General features: G+C 39.4%; 1 protein-coding gene across 1 annotated transcript; it reads right to left on the minus strand.

Annotated features, from left to right (window-relative positions):
- Positions 1 to 1,767: 1,767 nt before the first annotated feature.
- On the minus strand, positions 1,768 to 23,433 carry LOC125910348 (olfactory receptor 11H4-like). Its single transcript, XM_049614108.1, has 3 exons — positions 22,218 to 23,433; positions 2,103 to 2,197; positions 1,768 to 1,982 (listed from the first exon to the last, which is right to left on the minus strand). Exons 1-3 carry the CDS (start codon positions 23,204 to 23,206, stop codon positions 1,768 to 1,770), a joined length of 1,299 nt encoding a protein of 432 aa, XP_049470065.1. The 5' UTR covers positions 23,207 to 23,433.
- Positions 23,434 to 24,177: the final 744 nt, after the last annotated feature.

Consider the following 24,177-nt stretch of genomic DNA (forward strand, 5'->3'; position numbering starts at 1 on the left):
CTCTCTTTCTGTATTCAAGAACAAGAAAAGAAAATTGAATAGATGGACCAGCGAACAGAATCAAATATGTTTGCAATTACATCTAGTTTCCCCTAGAAGTCAAACTATGAAGCGCTTTGTAGTCTGTAAACTAAGCAGGTGGAGAGACTTGTGGTGTTCTTCAAGTGCCAGGTTAACCCAGTTGGGCGGGGCTTAGTGTAATGGCTCTGTTCATCACCAGGTGACACTGCTTAGCTTACTGTGGTGGATTGCTGTGGCACGTGTAGGGCTGTGTGCCTATTCCCCGAGGGGTGAAAATGGCATCACCCAACTACCCAGTCTCTAGTATCAGACTCTGTGCTCTCCGTGACTGGCAATCAAGTATCTCTCCTTTGTCTTTGGCTTTGTCTGCTCCCTGTTTCTATACTGTCCGTGACCAAGCCGTCAGGCTGCTAGGCAACACCTCCTTCCTGGGTTTTATCTCAGATGGGGCTATGTTTCCCAACCCCTCACTTCTGAGGGACTGCGGCTTTGACCCATTCTGAACCTCTGGGGGAGGGTCTCGCTGAGCAATGGCCGGGTGCTGGCCACCCCCAGGAACATTCATTAGTTCGTTTTGCTTCCAATGCCCAGAGACTGCAGCTGGGAGCCAGCCTGCCCGAGAAGAAGTTCGTGGATTGTTAAGCAGCAACATTTCAGGGATTATGGCAAATCAACACACATGTGGCACCAGGCTTCACCCTCAACATCCTCGCTCCAACACCAGTGAATGTGGCCATTCTCTGGGATCTGTTGTTTTGCCTCTACCAAATGTCCTCCCAGCAGGGAACCACCTCTCCCATGTGGCTCTTGGACCTTGTGCTCTGCTCCCGGAGATTCGCCCTTCCCACCAGAGCTCTGCCAGGTATTGAGCTGTGGAGTTTCAGATGCTATGCTTCCCCTGTGTATAGAGTGTTAATGGAATTTAAATCCTCTCCTTTCTCCTTCCTCCCTTTTTTGTTCAATCCCTACGGTTGTTTCCACTGTTCCTTTTTCTCTCCAGCTGCTTTTGGGGGGCTGGTGCTTTTTCCATACTCTCCCCTGGTCAATCTCCAATCTGTCTCTGCCAGCAAAACCATCTTCCTGCCCTCCATGGCTTCTCTCTCCCCCAGTTCACTTTGTGCTGCGTACTTGCTGAGTTCTATGGTTCAGGTTGTGCAGATTGTTGTGTTAATCCTCAGATCAGTTTTCTAGGTGTGCAAGGTGGTTTAGTGTTGATTTGGCTGCATTTTAGGGAAGAGAGATGCAAAAAAACTTCCATGCTGTTCTGCCACCTTGGCCCCTCCTGCAACTAACTGGGATGTAGTTTTTATATTCGATAGGCAACATGACACTTCATTCTTTAAGTTTATATTCCTTTATCCATGATATTGAGCATATTTTAACAAAATATTTGTTAGCTACTTATGAATTTGATGTGAAATGGAAAAATAGGACATCCAAGACTGTGGAAACTGTATTAAAGAAAAAAACATTAGGGACATATGTTTAGGAAATAATATAGCACTTCATACTTTCTGTATTACATGGACCATGTTTTATTGTTTTAGAATTGCTTGCTTATATGGTTTGAACTCTTTAAGGACAGACACTACTTATCTTTGAGGTTTAGACATTATCACACACACCTGAGGGTTAGATATTGCCTGACTCAATAACAAATAGCTGGCTGGCCTTATAGAAGGTGGATTAGGAAAGTAGCATATTTTCAACTCATAGAGAGGGTATTGATACCTTGTAAACAGAATACTAATAATTTGGAAACTTCATTCCATTGGCATGAAGAACCTGTAGAACAGGGCTCCTGCTCTGGTAGTTGCTCTTCTCGTAGGTCTGTATGGTCTCTAGCCTTTCAAAGACACAGTCGAAATTGTGCTGTTCTTTAGCAGAATATGGAAACTGGAGGTCAGAATTAGGGAAGAGGATGGAAGATATTAGTTCCTCATTCAGTTGGGGAGCAGAACCTTTATGAAGTATGGGATAAGGGATTTATTATACAAACAGACCTTATGTAGTTGTCAGTGGCTGGAGAAGTGAAGGGCCAGGATGAAGTTTTGAGTCAGTCAATTCGAGAAGCCAAGCACATCCAATCACTGAAATGGGGCTGCAGAAGGGAGGCTTGTCAGTGGCAGGGGGTGGGGGTTGTCTGTGGGAGGCTATGCCACTGTAAACACAGTCCCTGTAGGCCAACCAGTCAGGAACAAAGAAGACATGACAGAGTGGAGGAGAGTAAGGACAAGCTGGAACTTGTCGGCAGCTCTGTGTCTGTCACCACCTCTTGCCACAGTGACTGTCAGAATAACAGCTAGTGATTCATTTCTACCTTGCAGGTTTTGTAAAAATTCCTCCCCACTCCCCACTCCAAGCCAGAACTCGTACAAGAAAGAGGATACTTGGAAAGGTGGCTCCAGTTTAGCAGATTGACACAGTGCATTCAGTGCAATTCCACATAGGACTTTAGGAGGATACTCCAAGGGTGACGGAAATTGAGGCTTATAACTAGGTTCTACAGGGGAGGAAAGGAGGCCTAATTACAGTGATTGGGGAAGATCTGAGAAGAGAAAAGTATGGAATGCTAAATCTGAGAGAATAACCATGAGCATAGTGAACCCCCATAAGTACCAAAACATGCACTGTTTCTGATCTGTGGATGTGATGAACATAGCCCTGGTGTTGAAGTCAGAATCTTACTGAGTCATACTTCCTACAGGTACACTTCCTAATTATATATATATGTATGTATATATATATATATATACACACATATATACATATATATGTACACATGCATATATATACATATATATACACACATATATGTACATATATGTATATATACATATACATAAAATTATATACATATATACATATAGATGAAGCTAATTTATTTATTTTGAGAAAGAGAGAACACCTGTAGGGGAGGAGCAGAGAGGGGAGAAAGAAAAATTCCAAGCAGGCTCTGGGCTAGTACAGAGCCTGACATGGAGCTCAAACTCACAAACCATGAGATCATGACCTGAGTTGAAATTGAGTCAGATGCCTAACTGGCTGAGCCCCTCAGGTGCCTCCCTCATCCCATATTTAAATGATGGTGGTTTTAGGAGTTCTACCTGTGGCCTGCCGCTTTTCTTCTCAAAATATTTTTCCTACACTGTTTCATTCATAAGTATGTGTTCAGTTACCAACTAGGTACCAATTTTCCTAAATCCCTATTTCTGGATAGTTTCCCTAAGCACCAGTGACAGATTTATACCAGCTTACTAGGCTGTATGTGTCTCAGACACTTAAAATCCAACATGCCTGAAACACAGTAAATAACAGAGCTATTAAATAGCTAGTAAATAACAGAGCCAAGATTTGACATCTTAATTGTTATTTTGCTTCAAAGGCTGTTGTCAAGTTTCTTCTCTGAGATTCAGTGTCCCCATCTGTAAAATGGAGACAATATTACTACCTATTTTGTAGGATTATTGTGAGGTTTAAATGAGTTAACATACAGGGGCATCTGGGTGTCTCAGTCAGTTAAGCATCCGACTTTGGCTCGGGTCATGATCTCACAGTTCATGAATTCGAGTCCCTCCTCAGACTCTGTGCTGACAGCTCAGAGCCTGGAGCCTCCTTCAGATTCTGGGTCTCCCTCTCTCTCAGCACCTCCCCTGCTTGTGCTCTGTCTCTCTCTCTCTCTCAAAAATAAATAAAAACATTAAAAAATTTAAAAAAACAAATGAGTTAACATACGTCCTCCCTGTGGTACAGGACAAACAGAGACAAGTAGGACAATACTCAGTTATGCTGATATTCCAGCTGTGTGACAGCTGTAATTTGAACTCAGTCATCCTGGCTCCATAGCTTGTACTCTTATCCTTTCTGCTGATGTGCTGCTGCTATTTCAGAAATGTGAAATGCTGCCAACAGCTTCACCTTTATCAAACATCAATTTGATCACATTACAGTAGTTCTCCCTCATCCAAGGTTTTGCTTTCACGATTTTGCTTTTCGCTGTTTCGGTTACTCTCCTCAGTCACTGTCTAGAAGCAGATGATTCTCCTGGTGAATTTTTAGGAAGTCATTAGTAGCCTAACACTACAGCACGATGCCTACGTCATCCCCCTCACTTCATCTCATCACATAGGTGTTTTATCATCTCACATCATTATAAGAAGAAGGGTGAGTATAGTACAGTAAGATGTTTTGAGGGAGAGAGAGACCACATAACTTTAATTACAGTATGTTTTAATTGTTCTGTTTTATTAGTTACTGTTGTTAATCTCTTACTGTGCCTAGTTTATAAATTCAACTTTATAATAGGTATGTATGTATAAAAAGACAGTATATGTAGGGTTTGGTACTATCCAGGGTTTCAGGCATCCACTGGGGGTCTTGGGCAGAATTGCCAGTGAATAAAGGAAGACTACTCTATTTCCTTATTTAAAGCCTTAAACAGTTCTATAATTCCAGTAAGACACTCTTTCACATGGACACAGCCTTCATGTTTTGTCTGTTCATTTGTATTGCTTCATTTCTGCTCTTTTCTCCTTGAAATCCTAATGCATGGCACCCCCAACATATTCTTAATATCTGGATATTTTCCACACTCTTTCATACCTCAGTACTTTTGCACTTGTGGTTCCTTCTGCTTGAAAGGTGCTGAAGTGTTCCCAAGTGTCCTTTGAGATTCAGCTTAAATGTTACCTCTCTTGTAAAACCTTCCTGAGCTCAGTTGAAGTAGATTTTGACATGTCTGTCTTTATACTCTCAGAGCCCTGGTGACATTGTGTTTTAATTTTTTCTAATTTCCTTTGGGCTGTGAGCTTTTTGAAGGTACCTATTTTTGTGGTCTTAGATCCTAGCTCAGGACCTGACACAGGTGCTCAATAAATTTGCATGCAATGGACGAACAAACTTTGAAAGAACGTTTATGCTGTTCCCATGGTAAACACCTTATCTGGTGCACCGTAATGACTGCATCTTGGTGTCAGGATTCTGTTAGCACGTTCTTTCCTACTTACTGTTCTACTTATGTCTGTGATTTGTAGTCACTGAGTGTCGATGCTGAAAGTGACGTGAGAGGCAATTTCTTCCAATACTCTATCAATTTAATTTGATCTGTTTTGTCTCTAGATGTGTGTAGCTGAAGTTGCCATTGTGTCATATATCACCTTTCTTCTTGTGGCAGCCTGTGTCACCGTATCAGGCTGAGAAATCTCCCTTGATATCCAGGACAGGGAGTTCTTCCCCTCTGCCAGTGACTTGCCAGCCTGTTGAGTATTAGGGAACCACAATCCCAAATACTGGCAGGTTTTGTGGCCTTCATTCTTTCTAATCTTGATCCTTTATGCTTAAGTGTTTATTTATATTTATATTCTCTTAAAATATTGAACAAGGATGCTATTTTTTTCCTCCCAAATGAAACTGTATTGTTAGGATCACTCCATCTATAAGCCAGAATCACATTTTCACTTTCCTTATCACTTGGTTGGTTTTTGACACACTCTTAGCTCTTGGGAGATTTGCATAGAGCTGGCATTCATGGGAAAGTTCTCATAGAAAATTGTGCTTGTGTATGGATGCGTGGATGGAAGTGATGGAATGGGAAAGAGTGGGAAGATACAGGAGAAAGAAATCTACTCAGGCCTCCTACCCAACAGGGAGGCAGCATTATGCAGTGGGAAGAAAAGTGGATTGTGGTGTTCTGTTCCCTAATTATAACATTCTTTTTCATTTAACTTCAGGAAGTTAATTTTTTTTTTTTTTTTTTTTTGAGAGAGAGAGAGAGGAGCATGGGCAGGGGAGAGCTACAGAGGGGAAAAGAGAGACAGATAGAGAAAGAGAGATAGTGTCAGGTACTGAGCTAGGATCTAAGACCACAAAAATGGGTACCTTCAAAAAGCTCACAACCCACAGGAAATGAGCAAAGAATTAAAACACAATGTCATCAGGGCTCTGAGAATATAAAGACAGACATATAAAAATCTACTTCAATTGATCTCAGGAAGTTTTTATAAGAGAGGTAACATTTAATCTGAATCGAGAGAGAGAGAGAGAGAGGGAGAGGGAGGGAGAGAGAGAGAAACTTAAGCAGGCACCACACTCAGGGCAAAGCCTGATGCAGGGCTTGATCCCATGACCCTGGAATCGTGACCTGAGCTGAAATCAAGAGTTGGATACTCAACTGACTGAGCTACCTAATTTCAGGAAGTTAAATACACAATAGCATAAAATTGTAAAGTTACCAAAAAAAAAAAAAAAAAAAAGGTAATAGCAGCAAGCTTCATTCCCCTCCTGACTCCTAGTTCTCTTGATGTAGCAACCACTCCATTTTCTTATGTTTTCTTCCACAGATAGTCTGTGTATATGTCAGCATAGTGGCATATCACTTAAAATATACAAGTAATACTATTTGTGTGATCTTAGGCAAATCTCTTGAACTTCAGCATTAACTTCTTTAGATTATTAGATGGAAATACTGATGCATCCTTGACAAAACCCACAGGGATTTTATGACAGTCAATGAAGTGCTATTTGTGAACATGCTTGAAAATCATCAAGTATTTTACAAGTACAGGATGGAGGGGAGGGTAATCATGGAAGTAGTATTGTTCTACAAAGGACAATGAGTCATGTGTGATCTGGTTTGACAGGTGTGAGTCTGAATTAGTAGCAGGGATGTTGTATCCGCAACACCCTGAATAACTCTATTGGGTGTGTTTTCCAGGGCCTGTCACTCTCATGGCATTTTCTTGGGGTTTTCTACATGGCTAATCAAGAGGTATCCCTTGCACCTTAATTGCCAGGTATGTGTGCACTTGGGATAAGCAGTGGACGCTTGCCAGTGTGTGAAACTCTGCTGCTTCTCTCCCTTTTGCTCCCTTTTCATGTTTAGGGAGTTAGTATTAGAACTTGGCTGATGCAACAGTTTGAGTCATGGTCCCCCAGTGCTGTGAGATCCATTCACTTTTAATTGGTATTTGCTGGAATCATTTCTCCTTTCCTCACCTTGACTTCCTTTTCTAATTGGCTCTCATGGGCCTCCAACTCCTGCTTTAATCAGCCAAGGCAGAGCTGCTGCTGAGAGTCCCAAACTGGCACCTGGGGACCCCAGGATCTTTTGCTATGACTCTGCTTCTTCAAGTTTCTTTTCTAATCTGTTAAAGCAATTTTGTCTTTCAATTAGGCCTGGGGGAATGGGAACCCACTGGGCATTGCTTTCACAGAGGGGCAGCATGAACAATGCCAACCTCTTTGAGACTTGCCAACTACTGTATTTGACCTGCAGGTTTTTTTGTTCTTGCTAGCACAGAGGGGAGAAGAAGATACTTGATTGAGGTCTCCAAAATGGGACAAATGAATGATAGGAGAAATGAGTAGATGAAAAAACTAATCATTTGAGGAAAGGTTATCATGGGAGCCTCTACATTTTGGTCCACAGACTGCTTCTCTCTAGCAAAAAAAGCCTTGTGGAAATCTTACTTTGCTTCTGTTTATCACTGCCCAAAGGAGAATAAACACTAATTGTGCAGTTTTGGCCAATTATCATTATTGGGTTGCAATTTTTTAAGATTATTTTTTAAATATAGTTTATTTTTTTAAGGCAGTTTTAGGTTCTCAGCAAAGTTGACTGTTGAGTTCCCATGTACCTTCTACACACACACACACACACACACACACACACACACACACTTCCCCAACCATCAAGATCTTGCATTAGAATGTTACATTTGTTATAGTCAATGAACTTACATCCAAAATCCATGGCTTGTTTAGATTAGGATTCACTCTTGAGGTTGGTTGTACATTCTGTGGATTTTGACAAATGTATAATGACTTGTATCCACCATTTTAGTATCATGCAGAATAGTTTCACTACCCTAAAAATACTCTGTTCTCCACCTATTCATCCTTCCCTTCTCCTCTAACCCCTAGCAACCATGGGTCTTTTTACTATCTCCACAGTTTCACCTTTTCCAGAATGTCATACAGTTGGAATCATAGAGTATATATTTTTTTGGGGTTGACTTTTTGGGTTACATTTAAAAAAATATTTTTTTAATGTTTTTTTATTTTTGAGAGAGAGAGAGACAGAGTGTGAGCAGGGGAGGGGCAGAGAGAGAGGGAGACACAGAATCTGAAGCAGGCTCCAGGCTCTGAGCTGTCAGCACAGAGGCCGACACGGGGCTTGAACACATAAGCCTTGAGATTATGACCTGAGCTGAAGTAGGACATTCAACCAACTGAGCCACCCAGTTGTCCCTTCTTGGATTACATTTTTAAATGACATTTAAAAACATTTTTTTAAGTATGATTTTAAAGCTATGATACAGAGTAAATTTATCTCCTGTGGCATATACAAGCACATTCGTGTGACCTCTTTCTGAACAAATGGATACTGCTGAAGGAAATTGTCCTGGTTCCAGCTCACCCTTGGAGAAGCAATGCAGTAGTAGACTTGACTTTGAGTGCTTTATACTAATGCTTTTTGGCCAGGCTACAGTCAAGGTCCAGGATGGAAGACTTCTCTAAGGGTTGAATTGTGACTTTTCTACTAAATGATAGGATAGTTGTTAGCCTATGGATGAACATGCTTACAAGGGTGTATCTTGGGACAAGACCAAGAAAGACACAGGAATCTCAGTCTATACAGTTTTATTCAATGTTCATTGAGAACTGTGTTCTAGATAAAGCAACCATATGTATATATTATTATTACTGTGTAATGTATAAGTGATTTGTAAACTATTATAAATAATATCCCATGAGATTTTGATCTCTTCTAGGTAGGAAATATGTCTTTCTAAAATGTATCCCTAACCTAGCATAGTATCTGTTTATAGTAAACACTCAATAAATGTTGAATGAATATACATTATTCTGTTGTTGATTATAATTCTCTGAACACATTTTTCTATCTTTGCTTACACATGTCTTTCTTATTCTTGCTTTAGATTTAGGAGATCATATTCTCACTCTTTTCCCCCCATATACTTTACATGCTCATATTGACAGAGAAGATAAAGAAAATGACTACACGGTCTTGTTCATTTTTGTTCAGGTCATGATGTCTGTAGAAAATGTTAACCAGAATTCTATCAGATGGGTATCTGATAGAATGATCTATCAGAAGTAGATCTAGAGTGCTAGGATTCTAGGGTATGGCCCTACTGCATGGGAGAGTACATGGTCTCCCAGTGTGGTCAGGAAAAACTGCTTCCCAGGGGATAAGAAATCTTAGTGAAGTTAAGCCTACCAGTCTTTTTGCCCTGTCTAGCTTTCATTCTTTTTGTGCTTATTTCCTGGTGCAGGCCATTTACTTTTTGCCTGTCAGGATTGAACAACTGGAGGGTTGGTGGGGGAAAGGACTATATACTTTCTTTTATTTGTTTGCCTATTCTTATAGTTTGATTCATAAGTTGGCAAGCAAAGAGGAAGCCTCCTTCACTTCTTCACTGGTTTCTCCTAGACTCAGTTCCTGATTAAATTTATCAACATTGATTGAACACCTACTCTAGTATTGGATATAGCAGTATAAGAGTTTTAAACTAGTGAGTGGTAAGCCTGGGCTTAAATCTGGGTCTCCTGAAACCAGGTCTAGTGCTTTTGACACCACACTGGCCTGTTTTGTGGGGCTATTATTGCAAAGTAAGGAAGTGAAAGAAATTATGCATTCTTACTTAAATCTACAAAAAGATAATGCTGGAAGGACTAAAATTATTAGTTTTACCAAATGTACTACATATGTTGTTAACAATGGGGTAAATTGGGTGAGGGGTATACTGGAATTTTATGTACTATCCTTTAAACTTCTGTAAATATAAAATACTCCAAAATAAAAAACAAGTCACTAAGTCTAGGCCACCTTTTGGGAAAAGGGGTTAAGCTCTACTTCCTGGAGGGAGTAGTATCTACATATATATAATGTTCTCTTCTTCCCAACTTCAAGCCACAGATCAATAACAACTTCCTCCTTTTTTTTTTAAAGTTCATTTATGTATTTATTTATTTTGAGAGAGAGAGAAAGAGAGAGAGAGCAACAAGGTGGGGCAGAGAGAGAGAGGGAGAGAGAGAGAATCCTAAGCAGGTTGTGCACTGCCAGTGCAGAGCCCGATGTGCGCCTCAAACACACGAACTATGAGATCATGACCTGAGCTAAAACCGAGTCCCATGGTTAACTGACTGAGCCACCCAAGTGCCCTGGCCACAACCTCCTCCTTAAATAAATTTGTTTACAGTATATATTGATATCTTATTTTCCTAAGCTCTTGTGGCATTTAATGTTCAGTTCAAGGAAGGAAAATTAACACAATATTAATCTCACCTCTCATATTGGTAAACAAATGAGAAAGAGTGATAAGATCCAGTGCTGGGGAGGCTATGGGAAAATGAGCATGCTCATGCAAGTTTTTTAGTGAGATGTACTTCTCATTGCATAAAATTCACCTTTTTAAAGTGTAGGTAGTTTTTAGTATATTCACAAAGTTGTACAACCATCTCCATAAGCTGATTGTAGAATATCTTCATCACTCCCTCCAAAACTGGGTATCCATTACCAGTCATTCCCCATTTTCCCCGCTGCCTAATCCTTTATAACTACTAATTTACTTTCTGTCTGTATGGATTTGCCTACTCTGGACATTTTTATGTAAATGACATCATACAATGTGTTACCTTTGCGTCTGGAATGTTTTATTTCACATAATGTTTCAAAGTTCATTCATGTTGTAGTAAGTATCATACTTAGCCCCATTTTATGACTGAATAATATTCCATTCTATGTATATACCACATTTCATCCATTCATGAGATGATGGACTTTTAGGTTGTTTTATTGTTTGGCTATTATTAATAATGCTGCCATGAGAACTTGTATACACATTTTGTGCACACATATGTTTTTCTCTTGGGTTTATACCTATGCATGAAAATTGTTGGATCATGTAACTCTATATTTATTTGAGAAATTGATGAATTGTTTTCTAAAGGAGCTATACCATTTCATACTTCAGCCAACAATATGTGCGTGTTCTAGTTTTTCCACATCCTTGTCAATACTTGTATTGTCTGTCTTTTTGAAGCTAGCTGTGCTACATGGGTATGAAATGGTATCTCATTGTGGTTTTGATTTACCTTTCCCTAATGCCTAATGATGTTGAGCATCTTTTTATGTGCTCACTGGCCATTTGTATATCTTATTTGAAGAAATGTCTGTTCATATCTTTGTGCATTTAAAAAGTTGAGTTATTTGGTTCAAATAAAATTTATTGTCAAGTTAGCTAACATACAGTGTATACAGTGTGCTCTTGGCTTCGGGAGTATATTGCCATGATTCATCAATTACATACAACACCCAGTGCTCATCCCAACAACTGCCCTCCTCAATGCCCAGCACCCATTTTCCCCTCCCCCTGCACCCCCATTAACCCTCAGTTTGTTCTCTGTATTTGAGTCTCTTATGGTTTGCGTCTTTCTCTGTTTGAAACTATTTTTTTTCCACCCCTTCCTTTCCCCTATGCTCTTCTGTTAAGTTTCTCAAATTCCACGTATGAGTGAAAACATCTGATATCTGTCTTTCTCTGAATGACTTATTTCACTTACCATAATACCCTCCAGTTCCATCCATGTCATTGAAAAGACCAACATTGCATTCTTTCTCATTGTCAGGTAGTATTCCATTGTGTGTGTATGTGTGTGTGTGTGTGTGTGTGTACACACACACACACACACACACATACACACACCACATCTTCTTTATCCATTCACCAGTTGATGGACATTTGGGCTCTTTCCATAACTTGGCTATTGTTGATAGTGTGATAGCACTGCTATAAACATTGGGGGTACATGTGCCCTATGAATCAGCACTCCTGTATCCTTTGGGTCATAGGGTAATACTATTTTTAATTTTTTTGAGGAACCTCCACACTGTTTTCCAGAGCGGCTGCACAAGTTTGCATTCCCAACAGTGCAAGAAGTTTCCCGTCTCTCCACATCCTCACCAACATCTGTTGTTTCCTGAGTTGTTCATTTTAGCCACTCTGACTGGTGTGAGGTGGTATCTCATTGCGGTTTTGGTTTGTATTTCCCTGATGATGAGCGATGTTGAGCATCTTTTCATGTGTCTGTTGGCCATCTGGATGTCTTCTTTGGAAAAGTGTCTATTTATGTCTTCTGCCCATTTCTTCACTAGATTATTTGGTTTTTGGGTGTTGAGTTTGGTAAGTTCTTTATAGATTTTGGATATTAACCCTTTATCTGATATGTCATTTGCAAATATCTTCTTCCATTCCATCAGTTGCCTTTTACTTTTGTTGATTGTTTCCTTTGTAGTGAAGAAGCTTTTCATCTTGATGAGATCCCAAAAGTTCATTTTTGCTTTTATTTCCCTTACCTTCAGAGACATGTTGAGCAAGAAATTGCTGCAGCTGAGGTCAAAGAGGTTGTTGCCTGTTTTCTCCTCTAGGATTTTGATGGTTTCTGTCTCACACTTAGGTCTTTCATCCATTTAGAGTTTATTTTTGTGTAGGGTATAAGAGAGTGGTCTAGTTTCATTCTTCTGCATATTGCTGTCCAGTTTTCCCACCACCATTTGCTGAAGAGACTGCCTTTTTTCCATTGTATACGCTTTCCTGATTTGTCAAAGATTAGTTGGTCATACATTTGTGGGTCCAATTCTGGGTTCTCTATTCTATTCCATTGGTCTTTGTGTCTGTTTTTGTGCCAGTACCATACCATCTTGATGATTACAGCTTTGTAGTACAGGCTAAAGTTCGGGATTGTGATGCCTCCAGCTTTGGTTTTCTTCTTCAACATTACTTTGGCTATCCAGGGTCTTTTGTAGTTCCATACAAATCTTACAGTTATTTGTTCTATTTCTGAGAAGAATGCTGGTACAATTTTGATTGTGATTGCATTGAATGTGTAGATTGCTTTGGGTAGTAACAACATTTTAACAATATTTGTTCTTCCAATCCATGAGCATGGAATGCTTTTCCATTTCTTTGTGTCTTCTTAAGTTGTTTCATAAGTTTTCTTTTTTTTCTCAATATATGAAATTTATTGTCAAATTGGTTTCCATACAACACCCAGTGCTCATCCCAAAAGGTGCCCTCCTCAATACCCATCACCCACCCTGCCCTCCCTCCCACCCCCCATCAACCCTCAGTTTGTTCTCAGTTTTTAAGAGTCTCTTAGGCTTTGTTTCATAAGTTTTCTATAGTTTTCAGCATACAGATCTTTTACTTCTTTGGTTAGGTATTTTATGGTTCTTGGTGCAATTCTAAATGGGACCGATTCCTTGATTTCTCTTTCTGTGGCTTCATTATTAGTGTACAGAAATGCAACCTATTTCCGAAAAATGATTTTATATCCTGCAACTTTGCTGAATTCATGTATCAGTTCTAGCAGTTTTTTGGTGGAATCTTTCAGGTTTTCCATATAAAGTATAATGTCATCTGTGAAAAGTGAAAGTTTGACATCTTTGCCAATTTGGATGCGTTTTATTTCATTTTGTTGTCTGATTGCTGAGGCAAGAACTTCCAACACTATGTTAAACAACTGTGGTGAGAGTAGACATCCCAGTCTCAGGGAAAGCTCTCAGTTTTTCCCCATTGAGGATGATATTAGCTGTGGGTCTTTCATATATGGCTTTTGTGATGTTAAGGTATGTTCCTTCTATCCCGACTTTCTTGAGGGTTTTTATTAAGAAAGGATGCTGCATTTTTTCAAATGCTTTTTTCTGCATCTATTGATAGGATCATATGGTTCTTATCCTTTCTTCTATTGATGTGTTGAATCATCCTGATTGATTTGCAAATATTGAAGCAGCCCTGCAGCCCAGGAGTAAATCCCACTTGGTCATGGTGAATATTTTTTTTTAACATACTGTTAAATTCGATTTGCTAGTATCATGTTGAGAATTTTTGCATCCATGTTCATCTGGGATATTGGCCAGTAACTCTTGTTTTTAGTGGGATCTCTGTCTGGTTTGGGAATCAAGGTAATGCTGGCTTCATAGAATGAGTCTGGAAGCTTTTCTTCTGTTTCTGTTTTTTGGAACAGCTTGATAAGGATAGGTATTAACTCTACTTTAAACGTCTGGTAGAATTCCCTGGGAAGCCATATGGCTCAAAACTCTTATTTGTTGGGGAATTTTTGATAATTGATTAAATTTCTTTGGGTCTGTTCAAATTTTCTATTTCTACCCATTTGAGTTTTGGTAGTGTGTGATGTCTAGGAATTTGTCCATTTCTTCCAGATTGTCCAGTTTGTTGGCATATAATTTTTCATTGTATTCTCTAATAATCGTTTGTATTTCTGTGGTGTTGGTTGTGATCTCTCCTCTTCCATTTGTGATTTTATCTATTTGGGCTCTCTCTTTTCTTTTTAAGAAGTCTGGTTAGGGGCTTATCAAATTTATTTATTCTTTCAAAAAAACTCAGCTCTTAGATTCATCGATCTGTTTTTTTTTCTGTATATTGTTTATTTTTGCTCTAATCTTTATTATTTCTCATCTTCTGCTGGCCTTGGGGTTTCTTTGCTGTTTTGCTTCTAGTTCCTTTAGGTGTGCTGTTAGATTTTATATTGGGATTTTCCTTGTTTCTCGATATAGGCCTGGATTGTAATGTATTTTCCTCTTAGGACTGCCTTTACTGCGTTGTAAAATGTTTGGACGTCATATTTTCATTTTCATTTGTTTCATATATTTTTAATTTCTTCTTTAATTTCCTGGTTGACCTATTCATTGCTTAGTAGGATGTTATTTAACCTCCATGCATTTGGAGGCTTCCCAAATTGTTTTCTTGTGGTTAATTTCAAGTTTCATAGCATTGTGATCCTGGAAATATGCATGGTATGATCTCAATCCTTTTATATTTATTAAGGGCTATTTTGTGACTCTGTATGTGACCTATTTTTGGAGAATGTTCCATATTCACTTGAAAAGAATGTGTATTCTGCTACTGTTGGAGGAAAGTTCTGAATATGTCAAGTCCATATGGTCCAGTGTATCATTTAAAGTCATTGTTTCTTTATTGATTTTATGCCTAGATGGTTGTTGTAAGTGGAGTATTAAAGTCACCTACAATTACCATATTATTATCCTTAAGATTGCTTATATTTGTGATTAATTGATTTATATATTTAGGTTCCCTCAAATTGGGGGCATAAACATTTACAATTGTTAGCTCTTCTTGATGGATGGACCCCTTAATTATGACACAATGCCCTCCTCATATCTTGTTACAGTCTTTAGTTTAAAATCTAGTTTGTCTTGGGGTGCCTGGGTGGCTCAGTCAGTTAAGCGTCCAGCTTTGGCTCAGGTCATGATCTCACAGTTTGTGAGTTCGAGCCCTGTGTCGGGCTCTGTGCTGACAGCTCAGAGCCTGGAGCCTGCTTCAGATTCTGTGTCTCCCTCTCTCTCTCTGCCCCTCCCCCGCTTATGCTCTGTCTCTCTCTCTCTCTCTCAAAAATAAATAAACATTAAAAAAATAAAATCTAGTTTGTCTTATATAAATATGGTTACTCAGCTTTCTTTTGACTTCCAATAGCATGATCAATGGTTCTCCATCCCCCAACTTTCAATCTGCAGGTGTCCTTAGGTCTAAATCTGCAGGTCTAAAAGGAATCTCCTAGAGGCAGCATATGATGGATCTTATTTATTTATTTATTTATTTAAATCCATTCTGATACACTATGTCCTTTGATTGGGGGCATTTAGCCCATTTGCATTCAGAGTGTTTATTGAATGATATGGATTTAGTGTCATTGTGTTATCTGTAGGTTTCATGATTATGGTGATGTCTCTAGTCCTTTGTAGCATTTCACTCACAGAGTCCCCATTAGGATCTTCTGCAGGGCTGGTTTAGTGGTCATGAACTCCTTCAGTTTTTGTTTGTCTGGGAAAGCCTTTATCTCTCTTATATTATGAATGACAGCCTTGCTGGATAAAGGATTTTTAGCTGTATATTTTTCCTATTCAGCACATTGAATATTTCCTGCCACTTGCTCTGGCCTGCCACATTTCAGTGGACAGGGCTTCTACTATCCTCATGTGTCTACACCTGGATTAAGGACCGTTGTCCCTAACTGCTTTCAGAATTCTCTCTCTATCTTTGTATTTTGCCAGTTTCACTGTGATATGCCATGGTGACGACCTGTTCTTGTTGATTCTGAAGGGAGTTTTCTGTGCCTCTTGGACTTAGATTTATGCTTCCTTCCCCAGATTACGGAAGTTCTCAGCTATAATTTCCTCAAATAAACCTGCCCCTTTCTCTCTTTCTTCTTCTGGACCTCCTATGATATGTATATTATTACATTTCATTAAATCGCTTAAGTCTCTAATTTTCCCCCTGTGGTCTAGTATTTTACTATCTCTCTTTTTTTTTCAGCTTCATTATTTTCCATAATTTTATCTTTATTTCATTTACTTTCCCCTTTGCTTCCTCCATCGTTGCTGCCATTGCATATAGCTAATTTTGCATCTCATTTACAGCACTTCTTAATTCGCTTTGACTATTTCTTAGGTCCTTGGTCTCTGTGGCAATAGATTCTCTGCTGCCTTCTAGGCTTTTTTCAAGCCCAGTTATTAGTCTTGTGACTATTATACTAAATTCTTGTTCAAATATATTGTTTATATCTGTTCTGAGCAATTGTCTGGCTGTCATTTCTTCCTGAAATTTCTTTTGAGAACAATTCTTCTGTGTAATCATTTTGGCTAGTTGTCTGTCTTTTACATGATTTAATAGCTTGTTATCTGTTGTGCACCTGAGAGTACTACTGTATTAAAAAGGGGTCATACACTCTCCAGGGCCTTGCCTTTCACGAAGTGTTTTTAGAGTGTGTTGCATGCTCTCTGCTGTTGTGACTCTGGTTGCCTTATCTCCCTACTCGTAGTGGCAGTTTTGACCTTCCATCAGGTGTGCGTTGATTTGTTCACTGAAGTAACTCTGCAAAAAAATTGATAAAGGGAGGGGGTGGGAGAAACCTTATCCTATGCAAAGAGAAATGACAGGGGCAGGGAAAAAATTACCAGGCAGAGATTCAGAGAAACTATACAGCTTAATCCAGACACAGAGAGAGGAAAATAAAGAAGGCGATACAGAAGAGGTATAAAAAGAATAGATTAAAAATACCTGCTTAAACAAACCAACAACAGAATAGAGAAGGGAAAGAAGAAGATAAGAAAAGAAAAAGAAACCCACAACAATTACATATATATGTGTATATATATATGTATATACATACATATACATATATATACATATATATGTGTACATATAAATACATATATATGTGTGTGTACACACACACACACACACACACACACGTGTATTGACCAAGAATCAAATCAGAAAATGAAAATCCCCTGGACCATTGTCTGATGATGCCTTGGAGCTGGTGGCTGTTCTGGTCTGGAGGAGGGGCCTTCTGGTTCGGTCAATGTCAATCTCTCTCCAGTAGACAGGCAGTTGCCAGGCACAGAGGGGCAGAGTTTGGTGTAAGAAGGTCCCATCTCCACTGGGGGCCTGCTCTCCTGTTTCCTGAAGCCCCACCATGTTGGTGACCTGGAGAAAAATGGCATACCCAGTCTCTCCTCCCTAGACCAGGTGTTCCAAACCACACTGTTCAGGCAGTCCTCATAGTGCCCCGTGGGCACAAGCGGGCTGGTTTGTCCCACTCCACAGTCTCATGTGCTCCCAGGTGCTCGCTGAGATTCTTAAAGGATTCCACTCCTCCCACCCCAGTTCTGGAGTAGTGTCACTCCACCCAACTGACAAAGGGCCTCTGGCTGGCACCTGAAGAGTCTTTTGTCTTTGGAGTGGCTATCTACCTTCTTTTCACTCAAGGGGAGGGGACTGCTCTCTCTGACTGGGCCTCTGAGTTGACTACTGAGCCAGGGGCTGGCTCCTCCTGCCCCCTAGGGTGGCTGTGGTCCAGGAAAAGTGGAGCCAACCCTGGATCATCACTCCTAAGGCTGTTTGCACGTTAGAGACTGGCTCTCCATTTTTATCCATACCCCAGTCCATGGTCTGGAGAAGTTTTTCTCTTGTCGAAATACAATCCCGCACTTCCACAGCCTTTCTTTCTCTTACTTTTGTCTCTCCACCGAAGAGGTTCCCCTTTAGTCTGTGCCTATGCTGCCTGTTATATCTCTTTCAATTTTCAAGCATGCACCTCTATCCTGCCAAGCTGTCTCCATGGGCCCCTGGAGATGTTTCTGCCACTCTGTAGCCTGGATTCTTGGAATTCCAAGTCTTCTGGCCTCAATACTGCTGTGTTTGAGGGATGAGGGAATTTCAGCACCCCCCCCCCCCACTTCTCTATCATGTTGACTCCTCCCCCTATTTGTGTTTTTACTGTTGAGTTGTAAGAGTTCTTGATATATTTTGGATAATAGACTCTTACCAGATACATGATCTGCAAATATTTTTTCCCCATTTTGTGAACTTTTACTTTGATAGCATCGTTCAAAGCACAAAAATCTTAAAATTTTGATGAAGTCTAATTTATTTTTTCCTTTATTGCTTGTATTTTTGGTATTATGTCTTAAAAATCACATAATCCAAGATCACAAAGATTTAAATGTATGTTTTCTTCCAGGAGTTTCATAGGTTTAGCTCTTACATTTAGGTCTTTGATTCATTTTGAATTAATTTTTTGCATGTGGGTTCAACTTCATTCTTTGCATGTGGATATCTAGTTGTCCCAGCACCATTTGTTGAAGAGCCATACACTATTTGCAGATATCTTATTTAGAAGCATTTCTCAAAATTAAAAATATACATTTCCTGTATTCCAGGAATCCTATCTCTAATTTCTGGAATACTGGTGTGAATATATAAAGACATATATTCAAGGACATAAGTCACAGCATTGTTTTAATTATAAAATATTGGATGCAATAAAGTGTCTTAAGTGAGTAATTGATAAGCGAATTGTGATATGTTTGTTTGGTGGAACACACTGTGTCTTAAATAGAATGAGGTAAAATTATATGTACTGGCTTTAAAAAATACTATTATATTTTAGAAGCACCTGGGTGGCTCAGTCAGTTAAGGGTCCAACTCTTGATGTCGGCTCAGGTCATGATCTCATGGTTTGTGAATTCAAGCCCTGTGTTGGGTCTGCACTGACAGTCTGGAGCCTGGGTGGGACTCTCTCTCTCCCTCTTTCACTGCCCCTCCCCCCTTTCTAAATAAATCAATAAACTAAAAAAAAATTTTAAAAAGATACTATTACATCTTTTTGAGTTAAAAATATTTATTGAGTGATACTGTTTACCAGGCACAATGCAAAGTGCTTAAAAAGTATTGAATTAGTTTTTAAATAAAGTATTGACTTATAATACCCCTTTGAGATAGCTGTTATTACTACCCTATTTTACAAGTGAAGTAGCTGAAGTTGTGGCATTCAAGCAACTTGCCCAAAGTCATAGCTAGCAGACAAGGCAGTATATAAATGTCTGAATCTAGAGTTTGCACTTTAATGCATTAGTTACAAATTAATATGTATATGTATTATTTGGAAACAAAGGTTTTCATGAGCATAGTGACAGTCTGATGGAATAACCAGCAAATTATCCATGGTCAGATTGGAAAGATAGGAAGGAAAGGGGAACAAACATGTACTGAGAATCTATTATGTGTCTTTTATTATGCTATGGTCCTTATATAAATTGTCTCGTTTAATCCTTAAGACCTTGTTTTCAAGATATAAGTTACATACCTATTTTACAAAATAAGACCCTAAGAATCTAAGTGTCCAGTTGCATAGCAGGAGGCAAAGTGAGGCTTTCCAGGTTTAAAGAGTAACCTAAGCAACAGTGTGGAGAGGGTAGAGAATGGAGTGGTTGAGTAGCCCGACTAGAGCTGAGGGTTCATTTGGGAAGAGAAGGAAAACAAAGTAGGATTAGTGGAGCCATACTATGAAGTGTGTTGAACGCCAGACAGAGAACTGAGGAATGTTGACTTTGAAGAGGAGAGTGACGGATTGGCGAGGATGAGAATGCAGGCAGGAAATACATCATCTTTATACACTTCTTCACTGATCGACTTTGTTACAACTGCATATTACTTTCATAAGTAAAATTATTGAGATAAAAGTATTCAACAAGCATTTTGAGTTCTAACTAGGTATCAAAGTGTTGTTGATTCATGGTCATGCAAAGACCATCAAGAACATACTGTAGTCGAAGAAAAATAAGTTTATTGGCTTTTTGCAGCAAGGGAGGAAATATGCCATGAGGAACATGGGGAATCCAATAGGAAGATGCTAGAAGGGATTTATTATATGATTTGGGTTTGTGTTAATTGACTTTGGGGAGAATGTAAAGAAATAGAGGTTTTCTCTGGATGCTGTCAGAAAGTGGAAGAAAATTCTATGATTAGGTATCTTTGTTTTTAGATTAAATTTTTAAAAAGTTTAAATCTTTATTTTTGAGAGAGAGAGAGGGAGGGAGAGAGAGTATGAGTGTGGGAGGGGCAGAGAGAGAGAGGGAGACACAGAATCTGAAGCAGGCTCCAGGCTCTGAACTATCAGCACAGAACCCAATGTGGTGCTCAAACTCATGGACTGCAAGATCATGACATGAGCTGAAGTCAGACGCTTAACTGACTGAGCCAACCAGGTGCCCCTGTGATTAGGTATCTTAATTTTTATCTAGAAGGCAATTGGGCTGAAGCTTTACTGGGTAAAGAGGTGGCAGTCACTCATATTAGCCTAAAGAGGGGGATATTTGGTCATTTTTTATAGTTGGGACTGTGTTCTTGATTTTGTCCGTGCTCAGACATAATTATGGAGTGGTCTTGTTTTGTCTTAATCTATCATATTCACATAGTGACCTGGCTCGAGGGTGGCATTCTGTGGAGTTGTTTATGTTCAACAGGTTTATACAGCAGGCTTGGCTGATAGTGCTAGGTCAGCTCCTGGCAGCACTAAGCCTTGAGTGATAATTGCCAGGCCAGTTCCCTGGTTCCAGGGGCTGCTTTCCTCTCTGTCACTGTGTGGTTGGGATCCACAAAGGAAAAAGGTAATTCCTGTCCTCAAGGAGCTTTCTTAGGAGTACACGTAAGTAAATAAATTATGCCACAACATGGTACATGTAATAATAGAACTGTTAAAAGCAACTTCAACAAATTATATTTTAGCTTGTATCTAAGTTTTATTTCAAACATACCACAAAGGAACTATATCTCTAAGAAAATTTGTTGGAAGAGTTCCTATTGGTCAAGAGAGTTTTGCCCCTCTTTTTTAATATAGAGAAACTGTGTTTAGATAAGCTTGTTGGACTAGGAATAAAAAATGAGTGTCTGTTGAAAATTATAGAAAGGTCTTGGGGAGCCTGGGTGGCTCATTCAGTTGGGCGTCCAACTTCAACTCAGGTCATGATCTAATGGTTCCTGAGTTAGAGTCCCATGTCAGACTCTGTGCAGACAGCTCAGAGTCTGGAGCCTACTTCGGATTCTGTGTCTTCCTCTCTCTCTGCTCCTCCCCTGACCATGCTGTCTCTCTCTCTCAAAAATAAATAAACATTAAAAAAATTATAGAAAGGTCTCATGGTTAGTTAAAAGCCACTGCACCTTTAATGTACATTAAACATGTGCGGTCTTTTTGTATATCAATTGTACCTAAAACAACTGAAAAAAATCACTGCACCTTTAATAATTTGGTAAAGGTCATTAGACTTGTCCTAAAACTGAAGGTATATCTTTCAGGGAAGTCTAACTTCTCTCAGAAATTAATCCCATTTTATCACTCCAATTATGATAGGCTTTAGAAAAATTTCACTGCATATTGAATTACAGTGAATTTAGGTTTTAGTAGTCAGCATAGCTTTGTAAGCTGAGCACACTTCCAGTAGAAAAAGAAAGGCTTTTAATTACTGAGGGTAAGAACTAAAAGATTATTAAAAAAAAAAACAAACTCACATCTCCAACTTATTCTTTACTGGAATTTGAAAGTATGGACATTTTTGGCTTAAGAATTTTAACTAATTCTCATTCTATTTTTTAAAAAAATTTTTTTTAATGTTTATTTATTTTTGAGACAGAGAGAGACAGAGCATGAACAGGGGAGGGGCAGAGAGAGAGGGAGACACAGAATCTGACACAGGCTCCATGCTCTGAGCTGTCAGCACAGAGCCCGACGCGGGGCTCGAACTCACAGACCGTGAGATCATGACCTGAGCCGAAGTCGGACGCTTAACCGACCAAACCACCCAGGCGCCCCGACTAATTCTCATTCTAAACAAGATGTTTTTCAGGGCAAGTTTCATGTCCTTATTACGAAGACTATAAATCAGGGGATTAAAGAGAGGAGTCATTATTGAATATGCCACTGTCAGGATCTTCTGCATCAAAGTTGGGATGCCATATGTAGGACTCACATACATTACCATGACTGTCCCATAAAAAAGAGACACCACAACTAAATGAGAACCACAGGTGGCAAAAGCCTTTCTCCGGCCAGCTGCAGAAGGGACCTGAAAAACAGCTCTGAGCAACAAGGTATAGGATCGAAGAATGTACATAATAGTAAAAAAGAGAACAAGGGAGCTCTGAGTATAGAAAACAAATTCAGTAATGGGGGCTGGAGCACAAGACAGAGACATCAGTGGATCCATATCACACAGGAAATGATCAATGATATTGGATCCACAGAAGGGGAGTTGGGAGATGAAGAAAATGGGGATTGGGTAGCCAAGGAATCCAGTAAGCCAGCAGAGAGACACCAGAATTCTACAGAGTTTCCCAGTCATGATGGTGGGGTAGTGCAGTGGGTGGCAGATGGCCAGGTACCGATCATAAGCCATTACTGCCAGGAAGAGGCATTCAGTTGTGCCCAGGGAAAAGAAGAAGTAGAACTGGAGGAAGCAGGCAGAAAATGAAATGGTCTTGGTTTTGGAGAGAATGTTGGCTAACATGTTAGGAACCGTGGATGAAGCATACCAGATCTCAAGGAAGGCAAAATTTCCCAGCAGAAAGTACATTGGGGTATGCAGTCGTGGGTCCCATCTTACTGCGCAGATAATGGTTCCATTCCCCAGCAGCGTCAAGACATAAGCCACCAAAAAGAGTGAGAAGAGGAAAATCTGTATCTCCCAGCAACCAGGGAACCCCAGGAGAATAAACTCAGTCACAAGGTGAATGTGTGTTGCTGACCTGTTCATGGGTCTTAAACCTATGAAGAAGAAAAACATGAGGGTAACACAAGTTTCTTTGCTTCCTACATATCTCAAGAACTTAACTGAGAAGGGAACTTAAGCTCTACAGGAAAATATGAGATATTTTGAGACTAGATGGGAATAAATCTCACCTTATTTTGAATTGATTGTGGTTCTAAATCTTAGTTTTCTTTTGCTAGAATGCAGTGCAGCAAGAATTTTCCACATTAGTGGTACAATGTGAAAAATTTCTTTCTTTTTTGATTTCTTTGATCCCTAAGAAGACCTTTTATGATCTTGGTTTGTTTTTCTAAAGCTGATTATGGATCTTCAATGAAGAAACTCATCCATTTTCTCTTATTCAGCTTACCTTGTTAAAAAAAGATTTTGAGGACAGCTGGTGTGATATCGGGTTAAACCTTGGCAAAAGAACAAAATTAATTGACTTACTCATGGAGATAAAACTTACTCCAGGACATTGGATTTTCAGGATAGTTTAATCAAGTGAATTAATTGTCACAGACATCACCTCAGTCAAGATTCAATTGAAGATTGAATATGCCACTGTCAGGATCTTCTGCATCAAAGTTGGGATGCCATATGTAGGACTCACATACATTATCATGACTGTCCCATAAAAAAGAGACACCACAACTAAATGAGAACCACAGGTGGCAAAGGCCTTTCTCCGGCTGTTCTTAAATTTTCCTTTAAAGATTTTCTTTTAAATGTTTTTTTAAATTTATTTTTGAATATATATAGAGAGAGTGCAAGCAGGGCAGGGGCAAAGAGCGAGGGGGACAGAGGATCCAGAGTGGGCCGTGCGCTGATAGCAGTGAGCCACATGTGGGGCTCAAACCCACAAACCATGAGATCATGACCTGAACTGAAGTCAGATGCTCAACTGCTTGAGCCACCCAGGTGCCCATAAAGATTTTCTTTTAAAGTATCACAACAGTTCAGTGACACCTAAAAAAATATACAAAAGGCCAACCATATCAAATATC

This window comes from Panthera uncia, assembly GCF_023721935.1.
Source record: "Panthera uncia isolate 11264 chromosome B3 unlocalized genomic scaffold, Puncia_PCG_1.0 HiC_scaffold_1, whole genome shotgun sequence".
Classification (NCBI taxonomy): domain Eukaryota; kingdom Metazoa; phylum Chordata; class Mammalia; order Carnivora; family Felidae; genus Panthera; species Panthera uncia.